The sequence below is a fragment of the Delphinapterus leucas genome, chromosome 11, assembly GCF_059928025.1.
Source record: "Delphinapterus leucas isolate spDelLeu-1000000601 "Yukka" chromosome 11, BTC_Dleu_Yukka2, whole genome shotgun sequence".
Taxonomy (NCBI): Eukaryota; Metazoa; Chordata; class Mammalia; order Artiodactyla; family Monodontidae; genus Delphinapterus; species Delphinapterus leucas.
In genome coordinates, this window is record NC_143139.1 from 82,225,263 (window position 1) to 82,245,315 (window position 20,053).

Sequence of the window (20,053 nt, forward strand, 5' to 3'; positions counted from 1 at the left end):
ATATTGTGAAAATGGCTACACTACCGAAAGCAATCAATCTACAGATTCAATGCCATCCCTATCAAATTACCAATGGCATTTTTTACAGAACTAGAACAAAAAATCTTAAAATTTGAGGAGGGGGAAGATGGCGGAAGAGTAAGACGGGAGATCACCTTCCTCCTCACAGATACACCAGAAATACATCTACACGTGGAACAACTCCTACAGAACACATACTGAACACTGGCAGAAGACATCAGACCTCCCAAAAGGCAAGAAACTCCCCACGTACCTGGGTAGGGCAAAAGAAAAAAGCATAAACAGAGAGAAAAGAATAGGGACGGGACCTGCACCAGTGTGAGGGAGCTGTGAAGGAGGAAAGGTTTCCGCACACTAGGAAGCCCCTTCGCGGGCGGAGACTGCGGGTGGCAGAGGGAGGAAGCTTCGGAGCTGCGGAAGAGAGCGCAGCAACAGGGGTGCAGAGGGCAAAGCGGAGAGATTCCCGCACAGAGGATCGGTGCAGACCGGCACTCACCAGCCCGAGAGGCTTGTCTGCTCCCCCGCCGGGGCAGGCGGGGCTGGGAGCTAAGGCTCGGGCTTCGGTCAGAGCGCAGGGAGAGGACTGGGGTTGGCGGCGAGAACACAGCCTGCAGGGGGTTAGTGCACCACGGCTAGTCGAGAGGGAGTCCGGAAAAATGTCTGGACCTGCCGAAGAGGCAAGAGACTTTTTCTTCCCTCTTTGTCTCCTGGTGCATGAGTAGAGGGGATTAAGAGCGCTGCTTAAAGGAGCTCCAGAGACGGGCGCGAGCTGCGGCTAAAAGTGCGGACCCCAGAGACTGGCATGAGATGCTAAGGCTGCTGCTGTCGCCACCAAGAAGCCTGTGTGCGAGCACAGGTCACTATCCACACCCCCGTTCCGGGGAGCCTGTGCAGCCCGCCACTACCAGGGTTCCGGGATCCAGGGACAACTTCCCCGGGAGAACGCACAGCGCGCCTCAGGCTGGTGCAACATCACGCTGGCCTCGGCTGCCGCAGGCTCGCGCCGCAGCCACACCCCTCCTACCCACCGGACTGAGTGAGCCAGAGCCCCCTAAGCAGCTGCGCCTTTAACCCCGTCCTGTCTGAGCGAAGAACAGACGCCCTCCGGTGACCTACACGCAGAGGCGGGGCCAAATCCAAAGCTGAGCCCCGGGAGCTGTGCGAACAAAGAAGAGAAAGGGAAATCTCTCCCAGCAGCCTCAGAAGCAGCGGATTAAAGCTCCACAATCAACTTGATGTACCCTGCATCTGTGGAATACATGAATAGACAATGAATCATCCCAAATTGAGGAGGTGGACTTTCAGAGCAAGATTTATGATTTTTTTCCCCTTTTCCTCTCTTTCTGAGTGTGTATGTGTATGCTTCTGTGTGAGATTTTGTCTGTATAGCTTTGCTTTCACCATTTGTCCTAGGGTTCTATCCATCCGTTTTTTGTACGTTTGTTTGCTTTTTAAAAATTTTCTTAATTTTTATTTTAATAACTTTGTTATTTTATCTTTATTTTATTTTATCCTCTTTCTTTCTTTCTTTTCTTTTCTTTGCTTTCTTTCTTTCAAATTTTTCTCCCTTTTATTCTGAGCCGTGTGGATGAAAGGCTCTTGTGGTTGCAGCCAGGGGTCAGTGTGTGCCTCTGAGGTGGGAGAGCCAATTTCAGGACACTGGTCCACAAGAAACCTTCCAGCTCCACATAATATCAAACGGCAAAAATCTCCCAGAGATCTCCATCTCAACACCAGAACCCAGCTTCACTCAACAACCAGCAAGCTACAGTGCTGGACACCCTATGCCAAACAACTAGCAAGACAGGAACACAACACCACCCATTAGCAGAAAGGCTGCCTAAAATCATAAGTCCACAGATACCCCAAAACACACCACCAGACGTGGAACTGCCCACCAGAAAGACAAGATCCAGCCTCATCCACCAGAACACAGGCACTAGTCCCCTCCACCAGGAAGCCTACACAAACCACTGAACCAACTTTAGCCACTGGGGGCAGACACCAAAAACAACGGGAACTATGAACATGCAGCCTGCAAAAAGGAGACCCCAAACACAGTAAGATAAGCAAAATGAGAAGACAGAAAAACACACAGCAGATGAAGGAGCAAGATGAAAACCCACCAGACCTAACAAATGAAGAGGAAATAGGCAGTCTACCTGAAAAGAATTCAGAATAATGATAGTAAAGATGATCCAAAATCTTGGAAATAGAGAAAATGTAAGAAACATTTAACAAGGACCTAGAAGAACTAAAGATGAAACAAGCAATGATGAACAACACAATAAATTAAATTAAAAATACTGTAGATGGGATCAATATCAGAATAACTGAGGCAGAAGAACGCATAAGTGACCTGGAAGATAAAATAGTGGAAATAACTACTGCAGAGCAGAATAAAGAAAAAAGAATGAAAAGAACTGAGGACAGTCTCAGAGACCTCTGGGACAATATTAAATGCACCCACATTTGAATTATAGGGGTTGCAGAAGAAGAGTAAAAGAAAGGGACTGAGAAAATATTTGAAGAGATTATAGTTGAAAACTTCCCTAATATGGGAAAGGAAATAGTTAATCAAGTCCAGGAAGCACAGAGAGTACCATACAAGATAAATCCAAGGAGAAACACGTGAAGACACATATTAATCAAACTGTCAAAAATTAACTACAAAGAAAACATATTAAAAGCAGCAAGGGAAAAACAACAAATAACACACAAGGGAATCCCCATAATGTTAACAGCTGATCTTTCAGCAGAAACTCTGCAAGCCAGAAGGGACTGGCAAGACATATTTAAAGTGATGAAGGAGAGAAACCTACAACCAAGATTACTCTACCCAGCAAGGATCTCATTCAGATTTGATGGAGAAATTAAAAACTTTACAGACAAGCAAAAGCTGAGAGAGTTCAGCACCACCAAACCAACTATACAACAAATGCTAAAGGAACTTCTCTAGGCAAGAAACACAAGAGAAGGAAAAGACCTACAATAACAAACGCAAAACAATTAAGAAAATGGGAATAGTAACATACATGTCAATAATTACCTTAAATGTAAATGGATTAAATGCTCCCACCAAAAGACACAGACTGGCTGAATGGATACAAAAACAAGACCCATATATATGCTGTCTCCAAGAGACCCACTTCAGACCTAGAGACACATACAGACTGAAAGTAAGGGGATGGAAAAAGATATTCCATGCAAATGGAAACCAAAAGAAAGCTGGAGTAGCAATTCTCATATCAGACAAAATAGACTTTAAAATAAAGACTATTAGAAGAGGCAAAGAAGGACACTACATAATGATCAAGGGAACGATCCAAGAAGAGGATATAACAATTGTAAATATTTATGCACCCAACATAGGAGCACCTCAATACATAAGGCAAATACTAACAGCCATAAAAGGGGAAATCGACAGTAACACATTCATAGTAGGGGAATTTAACACCCCACTTTCACCAATGGACAGATCATCCAAAATGAAAATAAATAAGGAAACACAAGCTTTAAATGATACATTAAACAAGATGGACTTAATTGATATTTATAGGACATTCCATCCAAAAACAACAAAAAACACATTTTTCTCAAGTGCTCATGGAAAATTCTCTAGGATAGATCATATCTTGGGTCACAAATCAAGCCTTGGTAAATTTAAGAAAATTGAAATTGTATCAAGTATCTTTTCCGACCACAATGCTATGAGACTAGATATCAATTACAGGAAAAGATCTGTAAAAAATACAAACACACAATACATTACTTAATAACGAAGTGATCACTGAAGAAATCAAAGAGGAAATCAAAAAATACCTAGAAACAAATGACAATGGAGACACGCCGACCCAAAACTGATGGGATGCAGCAAAAGCAGTTCTAAGAAGGAAGTTTATAGCAATACAATCCTACCTTAAGAAACAGGAAACATCTCGAATAAACAACCTAACCTTGCACCTAAAGCAATTAGAGAGAGAAGAACAAAACAACTCCAAAGTTAGCAGAAGGAAAGAAATCATAAAAGGTCAGATGAGAAATAAATGAAAAAGAAATGAAGGAAACGATAGCAAAGATCAATAAAACTAAAAGCTGGTTCGTTGAGAAGATAAACAAAATTAATAAACCTAATGCTTTATCATCAAGACTCATCAAGAAGAAAATGGAGAAGACTCAAATCAATAGAATTAGAAATGAAAAAGGAGAAGTAACAACTGACACTGCAGAAATACAAAAGATCATGAGAGATTACTACAAGCAACTCTATGCCAATAAAATGGACAACCTGAAAGAAATGGACAAATTCTTAGAAATGCACAACATGCCACGGCTGAATCAGGAAGAAATAGAAGATATGAACAAACCAATCACAAGCACTGAAATTGAAATTGTGATTAAAAATCTTCCAACAAAGAAAAGCCCAGGACCAGATGGATTCACAGGCGAATTCCATCAAACATTTAGAGAAGAGCTAACACCTATCCTTCTCAAACTCTTCGAAAATATAGCAGAGGGAGGAACACACCCAAACTCATTCTACAAGGCCACCATCACCCTGATACCAAAACCAGACAAGGATGTCACAAAGAAAGAAAACTACAGGCCAATATCACTGATGAACATAGATGCAAAAATCCTCAACAAAATAATAGCAAACAGAATCCAACAGCACATTAAAAGGATCATACACCATGATCAAGTGGGGTTTATTCCAGGAATGCAAGGATTCTTCAATATATGCAAATCAATCAGTGTGATACACCATATTAACAAATTGAAGGAGAAAAACCATATGATCATCTCAATAGATGCAGAGAAAGCTTTCGACAAAATTCAACACCCATTTGTGAAAAAAACCCTGCAGAAAGAAGGCATAGAGGAAACTTTCTTCAACATAATAGAGGCCATATATGACAAACCCACAGCCAACATCATCCTCAATGGTGAAAAACTGAAAACATTCCCACTAAGATCAGGAACAAGACAAGGTTGCCCACTCTCACCAGTCTTATTCAACATAGTTTTGGAAGTTTTAGCCACAGCAATCAGAGAAGAAAAGGAAATAAAAGGAATCCAACTCGGGAAGAAGTAAAGCTGTCACTGTTTGCAGATGACATGATACTATACATAGAGAATCCTAAAGGTGCTACCAGAAAGCTACTAGAGCTAATCAATGAATTTGGTAAAGTAGCAGGATACAAAATTAATGCTCAGAAGTCTCTGGCATTCCTATATACTAATGATGAAAAATATGAAAGTGAAATCAAGAAAACACTCCCATTTACCACTGCAACAAAAAGAATAAAATATCTAGGAATAAACCTACCTAAGGAGACAAAAGACCTGTATGCAGAAAATTATAAAACACTGATGAAAGAAATTCAAGATGATACAAATAGATGGAGAGATATACCATGTTCTTGGATTGGAAGAACCAACATTGTGAAAATGACTCTACTACCCAAAGCAATCTACAGATTCAATGCAATCCCTATCAAACTACCGCTGGCATTTTTCTCAGAACTAGAAAAAAATAATTCACAATTTGTATGGAAACACAGAAGACCCCGAATAGCCAAAGCAATCTTGAGAACGAAAAACGGAGCTAGAGGAATCAGGCTCCCTGACTTCAGACTATACTACAAAGCTACAGTAATCAAGACAGTATGGTACAAAAACAGAAATACAGATCAATGGAACAGGATAGTAAGCCCAGAGATAAACCCACGCACATATGGTCACCTTATCTTTGATAAAGGAGGCAGGAATGTACAGTGGAGAAAGGACAGCCTCTTCAATAAGTGGTGCTGGGAAAACTGGACAGGTACATATAAAAGTATGAGATTAGATCACTCCCTAACACCATACACAAAAATAAGCTCAAAATGGATTAAAGACCTAAATGTAAGGCCAGAAACTATCAAAATCTTAGAGGAAAATATAGGCAGAACACTATGACATAAATCACAGCAAGATCGTTTTTGACCCACCTCCTAGAGAAATGGAAATAAAAACAAAAATAAACAAGTGGAACCTAATGAAACTTCAAAGCTTTTGCACAGCAAAGGAAACCATAAACAAAACAAAAAGACAACCTACGAACGGGAGAAAATATTTGCAAATGATGCTACTGACAAGGGATTAACTTCCAAACTATACAAACAGCTCATAGAGTTCTATATCAAAAAAACAAACAACCCAATCAAAAAAATGGACAGAAGATATAGACATTTCTCCAAAGAAGAGATATAGATGGCCAAAAGGCACATGAAAAAATGCTTGAAATCACTAATTATTAGAGAATTCAAATCAAAACTACAATGAGGTATTGCCTCACACCAGTCAGAATGGTCATCATCAAAAAGTCTATAAATAAATGCTGGAGAGGGTATGGAGAAACGGGAACTCTCCTACACTGTTGGTGGGAATGTAAATTGGTACAGTGACTATTGAGAACAGTATGGAAGTTCCTTAAAAAACTAAAAATAGAGCTACCATAGATCCTGCAATCACACTCCTGGGCATATATCTGGAGAAAACCATAATTTGGAAAGATACACGCACCCCAGTGTTCATTGCAGCACTATTTACAATCGCCAAGGCATGGAAGCAACCAAAATGTCCATCAACAGAGGAATGGATAAAGAAGATGTGGTACATATATACAATGGAATATTACTCAGCCATTAAAAAGAATGAAATAATGCCATTTGCAGCAACATGGGTGGACCTACAGCTTATCATACTAAATGAAGTAAGCCAGAGAAAGATAAATATCATATGATACCATTTAAATTTGGAATCTTAAAAAAAAAAAGATACAAATGATCTTATTTCCAAAACAGAGACTCACAGACATAGAAAACAAACTTATGGTTACCAAAGGGGAAAGGGGGGTGGGGGAGGGATAAATTAGGAGATTGGGATTAACATATACTCACTACTATATATAAAATAGGTAACCAATAAGGACCTACTGTATGGCACGGGGAACTATACTCAATATTTCATAATAACCTATAAGGATTATTACAAAATCTGAGGAAGAATATACATATATATATTCTGAACTGCTGTGCTATAAACCTGAAACTAACATGATATTGTAAATTGACTATACTTCAGTTTTTAAAAAGTTGCTAAGGTAGTAGATCTTAAAAGTTCTCATCACAAGAAAACAAAATTTTTTAATAATAAATAAAAGCAGAATCCAGAGTACTATGTAGAGCACTGCAACCAACTTTTACCCAAAGGGCATTTGCTGAACTGGGTAGACTTAACACTTTGTTTTTCAAAGCTTTACATGGTTAGGGAATTTGAAAGGAAATAGAGAAATGACCAGCTTGTGAGTATAAATCGAAATATACACTACATAAAACCACAATACATTCATACTAGCGTCTGTTGTACAGCAATGGCCACATGCAACAGCACAGATAAATCTCAGTAGCACAATGCTAAAAAAAAAAAAGAAAAAAAAAAAAAGCAAGTCTCAGAAGGCTGCGTACTGTATAGCATCCTTTCTAGAGAGTTCAAGACAAACAAAACTGAACAATATCATATTCAGACAAATGAATATACGTAACAAAAATATGTTAATGATAAAAATGAAGTTCAGGATAAGGGAAGCAAAGAGATGAGATGAAGGAGGAGCCCAGAGGTGGATATAAGTTCCCGGTAATAGTTTAATTCTTGGGTTGCATGGAGGATTTATGATCGTTCATTATGTTATTAAACTATTAAATACATATACATAAAAATTGCAGAAAAGAAGAACATGAATGGACCAATAAGATTAGTTATAAAAACTAAGAATTGTGATTAGTCCAATTTTGTGCAACAGAGGGCCAAAATAATGTTATAAAGAAATGCAAAGAATGAAGAAAAGTCAAGATATTTTTGAAGAATAACAAGGTGGATATTTACCTTACATTAGATATAGTATAAAGTCATAATAATTATATCAGTGTGGTGTTTAACATAAGAATAGAAAATGGAATAGAAATGAGAACTCAAAAATAAATTGTGCAATAAAAATGTACTCACAAAATAAAACATACAGTATGATTCCATTTATATAGAATTCAAAGCAGATAAAACCAAGCACTGTTTTATTTAGGAACACTTGCATAAGTAGCATAATTATAAAGAGAAGCAGAAAATTACAATAGTCATCACCTCTCGGGGTGTCTGGCTTTGCCAGTGAGGCATGTTCTAAGCCACTGACCGTGTTCTGTGGCTTAACTTGGATGAGGTTCACTTCTCATTCTTTGAAATGTACATATGCTTTTATTTTCACAGTTTAAAAAAATGGGAATGAATTAACTGGTGCTAGAATATACCTGGTGCTAGAAAAATAATGTTCGCAAGCCAATCATCCATTTCCTGAGAAATAAAAGCAGCTATAGAGAATTCACTAACTTACGCCGAAAGGGAACACCCCGCCTTTCCCACATGTAAAATTGAAGCCAGGAAATTTAAAGTTTTACTTTCTGAAAACAGTTCTGACTCACTTGGAAAATTCCTCCCAACATTAACACCACTGGGCCACATTGTATCTTGGGAGATACTAGGCTAAAAGACCAGAAGAGTGAAACTGATTGATTATCGTAAGGCTTGGTGTCCTGGCTGTTTCTACAGAAGGGCAGGGAAGTGTTTTCTTCGTACAAGTGCCAGAGAACATGCAGCTGATTATTTTGCAAAAAAATTAGACTGCATCAAAAACAGAAACACGGGATACAGATGACATCTGAGCACGGCCCTCGCCAAAACCGCTGCTGAGTGGAAAAGGCCAAGAGACCAGGGGTAGACTGCAGTGTGAACTGAGAGCTCCACTTACAACAGTCATCTGCAACTTCTCGCAGAAGAAAAGAGTGAGTCCAAAATTTTAGAGCAGGGTGGGACACACCCTAAGTTTGTTGATAAGGAAAAGTGATGTCCAGCGGCGCTTCGTGAATTACCCAAGATCGTTATTAGTCAGGCAAACTCCAAACATGGTTCCAGTATACTTTCCAGCACATAATTCTGGAGACAGCTGCCAGCGGCAAAGCAAATGACAAACTCATTAGCACCACTGAGTTTTAATTCCCTTAGGGTAGCAGTAAGAAATTTTCCAGAGAGAAACTTGACTTTATGGTACAATGGCTTAAGAGAGTAGGAAGCCAGAAACCTGCTGCTTCTGAAAACAAACTTCCTAAGAATTTCACAACTTCTGATTCTCGTTCTCAGAACCTAAGTGCCAATGTAGATGCGTTGTGTTCCTCTGAGTACAGGTTAGCAGAACTCTGTGACAGATCACAAATGGATGTATATGACACACAGGCTGAACAAATAGATGCATATTCTCAACAACCTGATCCCTATGTAGAAATTATCTAAAATGTTGCCAACTTACCATAGCCATGAGTATGTGTTTCCTAAATATTAAAAAGCACATGTAAAGAATATTTTTAAAATACTAAAAAAACATAAATTAACATTTAAAACCACCACTTAAAACCCTTTACCTTTTGCATATCGCATGTGTACAGTTTTACAAATGGTCATTGTGTTTGATAATCTACTCTCATTGAGTGATAAAAGTGTTTCAACTTTCTAGTTTTCATACTTAAATTTAATGGCTGTTTATATTTGATGTATACTAGTTTATTCAGCTATGCTGAATAAAGGAATTCATTTATTTGCTATGAGTTTACAGCATGAATTTTAAGAACGACACATCTGAATCGTATTTTTTGGAAATGGTCAAGGAAAATGGTCTGCAAGATCAAGGAAAAACTATGATTTTCCACCCAGTGAATTTAGAAGGTATCTGAGGAGGAAGAGATTTGTCAAAATTCTTCAAATTAAAAGCCAAACAAGATCTGAGAAGCTAGGAGATGGAGCAGGCAAAACAAAGGGCAAAGGTCAAAGCAGAGAAGAGCATAAATAGGAAAGGGACCAGTGGGTCCTGAAAAGAACTTCCCTTTTCTAATGAACACTATTGTGTAGAAAGGTTAAGGAGTCAATGATGGTGACTCTTTTTTTTTAAATTAATTAATTAATTTGTTTTTATTTTTGGCTGTGTTGGGTCTTCGTTGCTGCATGTGGTCTTTCTCTAGCTGGGGCGAGCAGGGGCTACTCTTCATTGCAGTACACAGGCTTCTCATTGCGGTGGCTTCTCTTGTTGCGGAGCACGGGCTCTAGGTGCGTCGGCTTCAGTAGTTGTGGCTCACCGGCTCTAGAGCACAGGCTCAGTAGTTGTGGCACATGGGCCTTTAGTTGCTCCGCAGCATGTGGGATCTTCCCAGACCAGGGCTTGAACCCATGTCCCCTGCATTGGCAGGCAGATTCTTAACCACTCTGCCACCAGGGAAGCCCCAATGATGGTGACTCTTGAAGCAATTCAGGTTCCCTCCTTTTATGTATACTGTTGTCTGATAATTAACCACGTGTATATAATAAAAAGCATATTGTTCCTTTTCCTTCTAGAATATTTACTTGGACTATATTTGAAATATAGGTAGCTAAAGACAAATAAAGGAATTACATGTTATCTTAACTGGAAAACACAATTCCTGGTTCTTGACTACCTGTGCTCTGCAAAAAGTAAAAGAAGGTTAGAATAGTCTATGCAAACTTTTAGTCCTGAATAAAATTATTCTTCCTGAAATTTCAGGCGTTGTTTATTGGACCTGTGACAGGAGCAGATTATGTAACAATATGTTAGAATGAGTGTTTTCAATGATTATCTAATCCTTATCATCATAGGGAGAACCAACAGTTTGAAGGCACTAACATTCACTTTTTTTTTTAAGTATGGTTGATTTACAACTTTGTATTAGTTTCAGGTGTACAACATAGTGATTTGGTATCTTCATAGATTATACTCCAATTAAAGTTATTATAAAATATTGGTAATAATCCCTGTGCAGTATGTTACATCTTTGTATATTATTTATTTTATACCTAGTAGTTTGTACCTCTTAATCCCTTCCCCTATCTTGGCCCTCCCCCCAGTCCTCTCGCCACAGGTAACCACTAGTTTGTTCTCTGTATCTATGAGTCTATTTTGTTACATTCATTTATTTGTTTTACTTTTTAGATTCCACATATAAGCAGAAACATACAGTATTTGCCTTTGTCTGACCTACTTCACTAAGCATATGGGTATATATCCGAAGAAAATGAAAACACTAATTAGAAAAGATATATGCATCCCAATGTTCATAGCAGCATTATTTACAATAGCCAAAGTATAGAAGCAATCTAAGTATCCATCAATGGATGGATAAAGGAAATGTGATATATAGATATATGTGTATATACACACACGCAATGGAATATTACTCAGCCATAAAAAAGAATTAAATTTTGCCATTTGCAACAACATGGATGGACCTGAAGGGTATTATGCTTAGTGAAGTAAGTCAGACAAAGAAAAACAGGTTCATTCTTAATTTCAGCACCAAGTACTCAGCATAAATATCACGTTACTGGCAAAATAATCATGATACGTTACTATTATATTCCATAGACACTAATAATAATTAAGATGATGTTATTGATGATGATAATGGTCACAGCTCATATTTTTGTAGTCCTTGATATTTTCAAGGATGCTCTGCATAGAAATTATCCTGTATCCTCATATGCAAATTAGTTCCGACCTTAAGGTTAGGTGCCTGGACAATCATAGTTTTTATTCGGACAAGGGAAATTTAGTATGTCTACACAGAACTGTTGTAATAACCAGTATTTCCATATCTTCTCACATTTCTGGAGCGAATGAAAAGAACATTCAAAACACATGAACACTGTATGACGCTGAGAGTCACTTCTCAGTCTTCCCACCTGAGAATAGTAATGATACGGTAAGGATAAAATGGAGTCTCATGGATCTAAGTTCCTAGGCTAGTGCTTGGCACCTAGTAGATAACAGACATCTGTGGAAGTTGATGCTTACTCAGAAGTTACAGTTGGAGCATATTTTAGGAAGGACTCTAATGGCAAGTGGCAGAAATCCAGTATAAACTGACTTAAAAAGAAATTCACTGGTTCAGGTAACCAGCAGGTTGGAGGGGTGATATTACGTTAGTAATGACTAGATCCCAAGTCTCCAGCAGTGTCAGCAAGAGACCACCTTTCTGCTGGCTCTGCTTTTGTTCTACTGACTGCATTCTCAAGCAGGCTCACTTCACACAGTTTGTGATGCCCACCAGAAGCTCCAGGCTTTTACCTTCTGTGGGCTTCATGATAATTCACTAAGTAATCATTCTAGCAGAAGATCTGGTGATGAGTCTTACTGATCAGGTCTGGCTCATCTTCTGAGCTGGGGTCAGCGACGACCTGGGGAGAACTCTGCCCAGCCCACACGGATAATTCTTCAGAGAAGAAGAGAGATTCTTTTACCAGAAGAGATGCTGGACAAGCAAAACAACAGATGTCTAGTATACAGAAACTTTGTATACTTTTCTCCCGTGAATGAGGACTACATAGTGGGGATGGAAGAGATTTGGGAGTCAGGAAAATCATAATTTGGAATGTAACACTCTCCTGTGTGTTTATAGATACCGAGACTACCGTGACCCTCCTCATTCACTGGTGCCCTATGGCTACACACTGCAGTTCTGGCATGTCTTAGCAGCCCGACTGGCTTTTATCATTGTGTTCGAGGTAAGTTTTCTCAACCAACTCCTTTATTTCCTTTGACATAATGAAGTAACTCGAAGTAATGAATGAATGTAAGTTATGAGAACTTCCAATATGATTATTTACGTCCAGAAGCAGGATAAGTAATACTATGTAATCCCTTTCTCTTCTTTTTCTTCTCCTTAAAGTACTTGAATTTTCTAAGAAATATTTGAAAGTCCAGGGTTGACTGTTAAAGAATAAGTCAGGAATCATTGGTCCTAAATTTATTTTTAAATTTTATTTATTTTATTTTTATGGCTGCGTCTGGTCTTAGTTGTGGCACGCAGGATCTTTGTTGAGGCATGCGGGATCTTTTGTTGAGGTGTGCGGGCTCTTCGTTGCTGTGCACGGGCTTCTCTCTAGTTCTGGCACACAGGCTCCAGAGCACATGAGCTCTGTAGTTTGTGGCACGCTGGCTCTCTAGTTGAGGTGTGCGAGCTCAGTAGTTGTGGCCTACAGGATTAGTTGCCCCATGGCATGTGGGATCTTAGTTCCCCAGCCAGGGATCGAACCCGTGTTCCCTGCATTGGAAGGTGGATTCTTTACCACTGGACCACCAGGGAAGTCCCATTGGTCCTAAGTTTAATATTCTAGGGCTGCTGTTCTTAAAATTCAGGAAAATTGCAGTTTTTCCATCCCCACGCCCAGAGATTCTGATACATTATGTCTGCAATTTGTTTTTCACAGCCCTCCAAGATGCTTCTGATGTTTAAGGACAATGTTTGGAAAACACTGAACTGAGTGTTACAAGTGGTAGCCTCTGGTTATGCATCATCGTGACGTTACTTATAAAGTATAATCTACCTAGTAATTGCCTGTATTATGTGTCAATAAAAATACACCATCTATTTTCTTTTAGTCTTTAAGAAAAGTGCTACTAAAAATAGTTTGCATTCCCATAACTATACCCATAAATGGAACTTTCATCTCTCTTGTTACATACTTATATTAAAGCCAGATTAATACAAGTAAAGGCTGCCTCTTGGCTCAGACTAGAAGTTTCCTATTCAGGCATACCTCGGAGATTTTGTGGTTTTGGTTCCAGACCACTGCAATAACGTATTTCACAATCTGTGAAGCATTTCAAAATATTTTCTTAAAATTTTCATAATACACCCATTTTGTGGATGAGGGAACTGAGGCTCAGAGTGACTTATCCTCAGGTAAACAGATAGCTCTTAAGTGGTAAAAGTAGAGCTGGAATTCAAACCTGGGCTTTCTGATTCCGCAGTATATTCTTCTGGCTCTCCTTTGCATTTTCTGGCCTTTGCTTCTCCGCCTTCTTTCCTGAGTCCTCTTCTCATTTCCTGTATGGTGCCATTACACCAAGTTCAGTCCTCACCTATCCCTGTGACTCTGTTTCCTCTCACACCCACCCCCTGGCCTTATTCCACTCCCCAGACACACCAGAGGCTCCACATCCCTGTTCTCGACCAGCTCCCAGCGCTCTTTCCGCTAAGGCTGCACAGTAAACCTGACTCTGTTGTATTCTCCCCTGTGTTTTTAGCACCTCGTGTTTTGTATAAAACACCTCATTTCATATCTGATCCCGGACCTCCCAAAAGATCTAAGGGATCGAATGAGAAGAGAGAAGTACTTGATTCAGGAGATGATGTATGAAGCAGAACTGGAGCGTCTTCAGAAGGAACGAAAAGAGAGGAAGAAAAATGGAAAAGCACACCACAATGAGTGGCCGTGACCAGGTCGGTGAGAAGTGTTTCACAGTCTGAGACCTCTCCTTGGCTGGGAGGGGCGCTTTCAACTCCCTGAATCAAAGCTTGCCATTGTTCTCCTGATAGGGGTGCAAATAAATCCTCTAGAAGCTTTCAAAACCAGCTTGTCTCTTACTAAAATTGCACATTTAACTTAACCTTCCCTTTGCACACAACTCCTGCAACTCTTCTCTGTCTCCGTGTCACACTCTGGCCTGGCAGCCAAGGTCTTCATGAGTTGGCCTAGGTGGCCCCTGAAATAAACCCTCCTCCCCCTTCCACTCTAGCCTGGCTATTCTCTTTCATCAGAAAGAAGGGGCATGTTACCATGGGGATATTAAAGTCACTTTTTCATCTCACCCAAGATGGCCTTCCTTCCGTCACCCATGTATTGTTTCCTCCCAGGCTGATCCATATCAGGCCACACCCGCTAAGCTTTCCTCAGACTCATCAGCCCACTGAGACTTACTCTTTATAAACACCTCTGGTTACTGCATCAGGACCACATGTACTGACAGATAAACACCTCTGGTTACTGCATCAGGACCACATGTACTGACAGATAAACACCTCTGGTTACTGCATCAGGACCACATGTACTGACAGATAAACACCTCTGGTTACTGCATCAGGACCACATGTACTGACAGATAAACACCTCTGGTTACTGCATCAGGACCACATGTACTGACAGATAAACACCTCTGGTTACTGCATCAGGACCACATGTACTGACAGATATTGATATGTGTTGTTAATTTGTGGTTTTCAAATAGTTATTAGGCTTCCCCAGCACAGCTGTAAGCATCTTTAGGAAAGTCTCTAGGGACTATAATTTATTCTTCCAGCTGGTTAGCACAGCGGTAAGTACATGGCACCCATTAAATGCACATTTAATGAATAAAGGTTGGGTGCATTATGCTTAAAAACACTGTAAGAAACTTTCATGATGTTCCCACATATCAGAAAGTTCTTCTGAAACCTTCTCTCTGGCAAGGCAATTACTATCTGTGTGTCCTTGGACAAGTCACTTAACTTCTCTGTGCCTCAGTTTCTTCAGTGATAAGATGAGCCCTCAGTTTTTATACTCTGTGAATCTAGTATTCCAGCATTTCTTTTGCCTTCCTTGCCTTCATTCCTCTCTCTCCACTTGTTTGGAGACTAACTTTGAAAGGTTTTCCAAAATTTGGCCTCCAAAAGAAAAATGAGATATACAGGAAAAAATGTATGTTTTTCACTTTTCATATAGGTTACAATAGAGCAGATATCTACAGAGATGTTTGTTGTTAAAATTAGTGAAGTTTTATCCTGCATTAAGAGTCCAGGAGGTTATTGTGAGTTGGGTATGAGGGTGGACTTGGAGGATATCACCTAGACCCCAGGCCACAGGGATAATATAATAGTATACAGATGTTGAACTGGTTCTGCCCTCAATTCCAAAGTAGGCCTTGGCTTCACTAAAGGCAAGAAATGTTTTGCTACTTAGTAATTTTGCCATTTTCCAGATCGGCCATTTGGCTATATGAGTTCAGGAAAATTACTTAATTTTTCTGAGCCTGCTTATTGGGTGGAACTAATTTGCAGCTCATATAAGGTTATGAGTGTGAGACATTTACAAAACAAAATGCTATCAAATACTATATCGGATTTGCACTGCTGTTAAGCGTTGCACTGTAGTCCAGCGGATCTAGATCTGGCTGTCCGTTCTCTATCTGTATGACCTGGGGTGGAGCATTCCCGTGGATTCGGTGTCCACATCTTCAAGAGAAAAGGAGTTGGACTAAACAATACTTTAAGAGCCTATCTGGCTTTAACCTTCTGGGATTCTGTCATTTGCTCCAAGCCCCTGGCCCCCTGCACCCATTCTGACCACCTTTTCTCTGGCTCTGGTCAGCTTTCAGAGGAGAAAGGCTGACTATCGGACGGCTTGAGTTGGGGTAGGAGGCACACATTATTAGTGAAGAGAACTGCTCCAGTGCCCAGAGACCAGCGTGCCACGGTAGACTATCCTCACCTCGGGGCTGTGCTGGGCTACAGGGCCCTTCACACTTGAGAGTTCCTTCTAGCCTCAGCATTTTGGGTTGGTTACTCCCCAAAGACAACATCTGTGCATTTTGCTTGAAAGCATAGTCTTTGTCTGTCTCTATTTTCCCAACAGTTGGCAGGAAGTCACCTTCCTTCAGACTGCCTTTCTGACTCTGTCTGTTCATCTGTAAAGCAGGCACAGCAATGTTTATACCATACCTGACCTGGTTCGGGGTTACAGATTCTTCGAATGCCTTTGATTCACACTAAGTACAGACCATTGTACATAATGTCCTTTAAGCCATCATGTGTACTTCGGATTTTAATACCTTTTTTTTTTTTTTTTCTCCCAGGTAACAGTTCATTTGTAGGCCAAGGACCTGAATTCTGTTTACTTCTCCCAGCTGTGCAAAAGCACATTCCAGTGAATGACTAAAATGCAACCGCAGTGCATGTTGCCGAGGTCGGCAGTGGCAGGGGGGTCAGCACCCTTAAAGGACTGCCTGGGAAACCATGCTGCTGTGAAATCACATTGCAGCCCAGCACACAAATGCTATCCATCCATAGACCATTCTTGACCAAGCAAGCATGCACATCATGGGCAGTTACATTCTCAAGTTTTTAAAACCAAGGGGAACTTGTATACTGGGCCTGTTTTTCAGCCTGTTTGCTACCTTTTTTGCATTCTATCCCATGTGAATTTTACAGACACTGGGCTGAAAAGGGTATTTGGACACCTGGACACACATTCCTAGAATGTCACATGGTCCTAATTCCGTGTCACCAAACAACACAAACAAGACCCTGTTTACAACTTTTTCTTTCTTTTTTTTAATTTCAGATCTTTCTGAGGAGATTATATATGACATATCTATAGCTATGTGTATGGCCATAGATGTATTTCTGTGTGTACATATGTATAGTCATGTATTCTTACATATGTACATACAAATACAGAGATATATAAAAGTACATAGAACTTCCTTACTTGTAAATAGCCAAAAGGTACTGACATGAATGATGAATTTTCACATTTAAATAGTCATCAACATGAAGCCATGTTTAATGCTTGTATAATGTGATGCAATAAAATTTAAAATAAATTTATGCACATGGAATATTTTTAGCCGGGTCTTCTGAAATTCTGTTGTAGTTTCTTCTCACAGAATACGAGGAATCATAGAGTGGGGGTCTTTAAAGAAAGTCTGTCACTCCCAAACACTCCTGAGAAATCACTTCATCCTTCAGAGAGACTACATTTTTCTTCCTAACCTACCTTTTCCATTTTGCTTCCATTCTACCTTCTTAGAGAGGGTGCCAAGCCAACTCATTAGAAATCACTCAGAAGAGTTTGGAAAATGCCACTGATGCACTTTGTTGAGGAAATGTGAAATATAACCAATGATACATATGATGCTTTTGATTACCCTGCCTGCTAGTATGCTCTGCTGATCCTAGCAAAGGGACTGTCTGTCTGGATAGGGGAAGCGGGGCTGGTGGGGGAGTTTCCTTCTAAGCAATGCCTGTTGTTGTAATTACTCTTCTTCCAGAGATTGCAGAACCTGACTTTGAATTATGTTATCAGCTGGCCTGTGCCAGTCAGGGAAATGGGAATGCTCCCATTACCGCATCCATCAACACTGTCTCATTTTGGCTGTGGATTCCCAAGAACCTTAAATGTTTCCTTAGATGGGAACAGTTGGTCAGAGTGGCTTTGGGCAGGCTAGAACTTCAGCCATTTCGTAGTTTCTTTCTAGTACTCCTTCTGACCTGATGTTCCTAGGAGTGAAATGCAGTTAACCCTTGAACACCACAGGTTTAAACTATGAGGGTCCATTTATAAACAGATTTTTTTTTCAATAAATACGTAATACAGTACTACAGGACCTATGATTGGTTGAATCCATGAACCGTGGATATGGACGGCCAACTGTAAAGTTATATGCAGATTTCTGACTGCACGGAGATTGGCACCCATAACCTCTGCACTATTCAAAGGTCAACTGTACTAACCCTAGCAGAGCCTAAACTAAGGAGATGTATTTTATGGGAACTGAAGACAAGCGGCCATTGGCAGAGTTTTCTTTTCAATCATGGCTAAGAAGTCTGTGAAATATTTCACATCAGCCCTGGGGAAAGGAATTTCCAAGGAAAGTCTCAAAAGGTGAAATACAAAGAGATGCTCCAAACAGACAAATTGTTCTACTGACCCAGTATTGTGACTTTTGCTTGTTATGCCTGAAGCTCTACCTCTAAGCATCATGAACCAATAGATCCTTGGATTTAATACATCCATAGCTTCTCTCCTACTCCTTGGAGCAGGAAGAGTGGCAGACGCAGGGGGAAGGAATGTGAACCTTCCTTGGGTTTGCAATGGGCCATGAACATTCAGAACTAGGTAGAGGGCCACCCAACGCACTGGTCAGGATAAGGAAGTAAACATTTGTTAAGTATCACTTTCTACCTGGTCTGAGTATAGACTGAACCTAAGACTCTGGCCGGAAATATCTTTTGCCCATGGAATTCTGCCTTTGCTATTGCAAGTGCCTCTGGCAATCACAATCCCTGATGCATTTCTAGCATATAATTCTTCCCTTTCCTCCCCTCCTCTCTCCCTCCCTTCATTTCTTTCTACCAGCACAGTGAATACACTCATGCATCTTCCCTGTTTTTGGTACAAGGAACATGTAGTGAATATCTTAAGATGTGTTTAGGTTTGTAGAAGAGAAAGGCAAAGAAGGTTGTAAAGGGTAATTTCTGAGGGACTTTGTAAGAAATCAAGTGTTGGGAGTGACATCACCAAAATAGTGACATAGTTACTTTCTGACTTCCCTCCCTGTCCCAAGAAGAAAACTGACAACTATTCATGGATAAGACACCACTAAGAAAATCCTAGAACATGGCAGTGAGGCTGAAGCACCTCCCCCACACCACAGAGACCGAGACAGACAACAGTATGGAGGTTCCTTAAAAAACTAAAAATAGAGCTACCATGTGATCCAGCAATCCCACTCCTGGGCATGTATCCGGAGAAAAACATGGTTTGAAAGGATACATGCACCCCAATGTTCATTTCAGGGCTGTTTACAATAGCCAAGACATGGAAGCAACCTAAATGTCCATCAACAAAGGAATGGATAAAGAAGATGTGGTACATATATACTAATGGAATATTACTCAGCCATTAAAAAGAATGAAATAATGCCATGGACGGACCTGGAGATTATCATACTAAGTGAAGTAAGTCAGACAGAGAAAGACAAATATCTCATGATACAAATGAACTTATTTACAAACAGAAACAGACTCACAGAGAACAAACTAATGGTTACCAGGTGGAAAGGGTGGTGGGAAGGGATAGATTGGGAGTTTGGTACTGACATGTACACACTGCTGTATTTAAAATAGATAGCCAACAAGGACCTATTATATAGCAGCAGGGAACTCTGCTCAGTATTCTATAATAACCTAAATGGGAAATGACTTTGAAAAAGGATACATATATATGTATAACTGAATCACTTTGCTGTACACCTGAAACTAACACTGTTAATCAACTATACTCCAATATAAAATAAAAATTTTAAAAAAATCCTAGAACATAGAGGTGAGGCTGAAGC

General features: G+C 40.0%; 1 protein-coding gene across 1 annotated transcript in view; it reads left to right on the forward strand.

Annotated features, from left to right (window-relative positions):
• Positions 1-14,784, forward strand: part of ANO4 (anoctamin 4) — a 202,647-nt gene extending 187,863 nt beyond the window's left edge. Inside the window, exons 24-25 of the mRNA XM_022600027.3 lie at positions 12,573-12,678; positions 14,204-14,784. Of these exons, the coding sequence (XP_022455735.2) occupies positions 12,573-12,678; positions 14,204-14,395 (298 nt within the window). The 3' untranslated portion in view covers positions 14,396-14,784. The remainder of the gene's footprint in view (positions 1-12,572; positions 12,679-14,203) is intronic.
• The last annotated feature ends 5,269 nt before the right edge of the window (positions 14,785-20,053 follow it).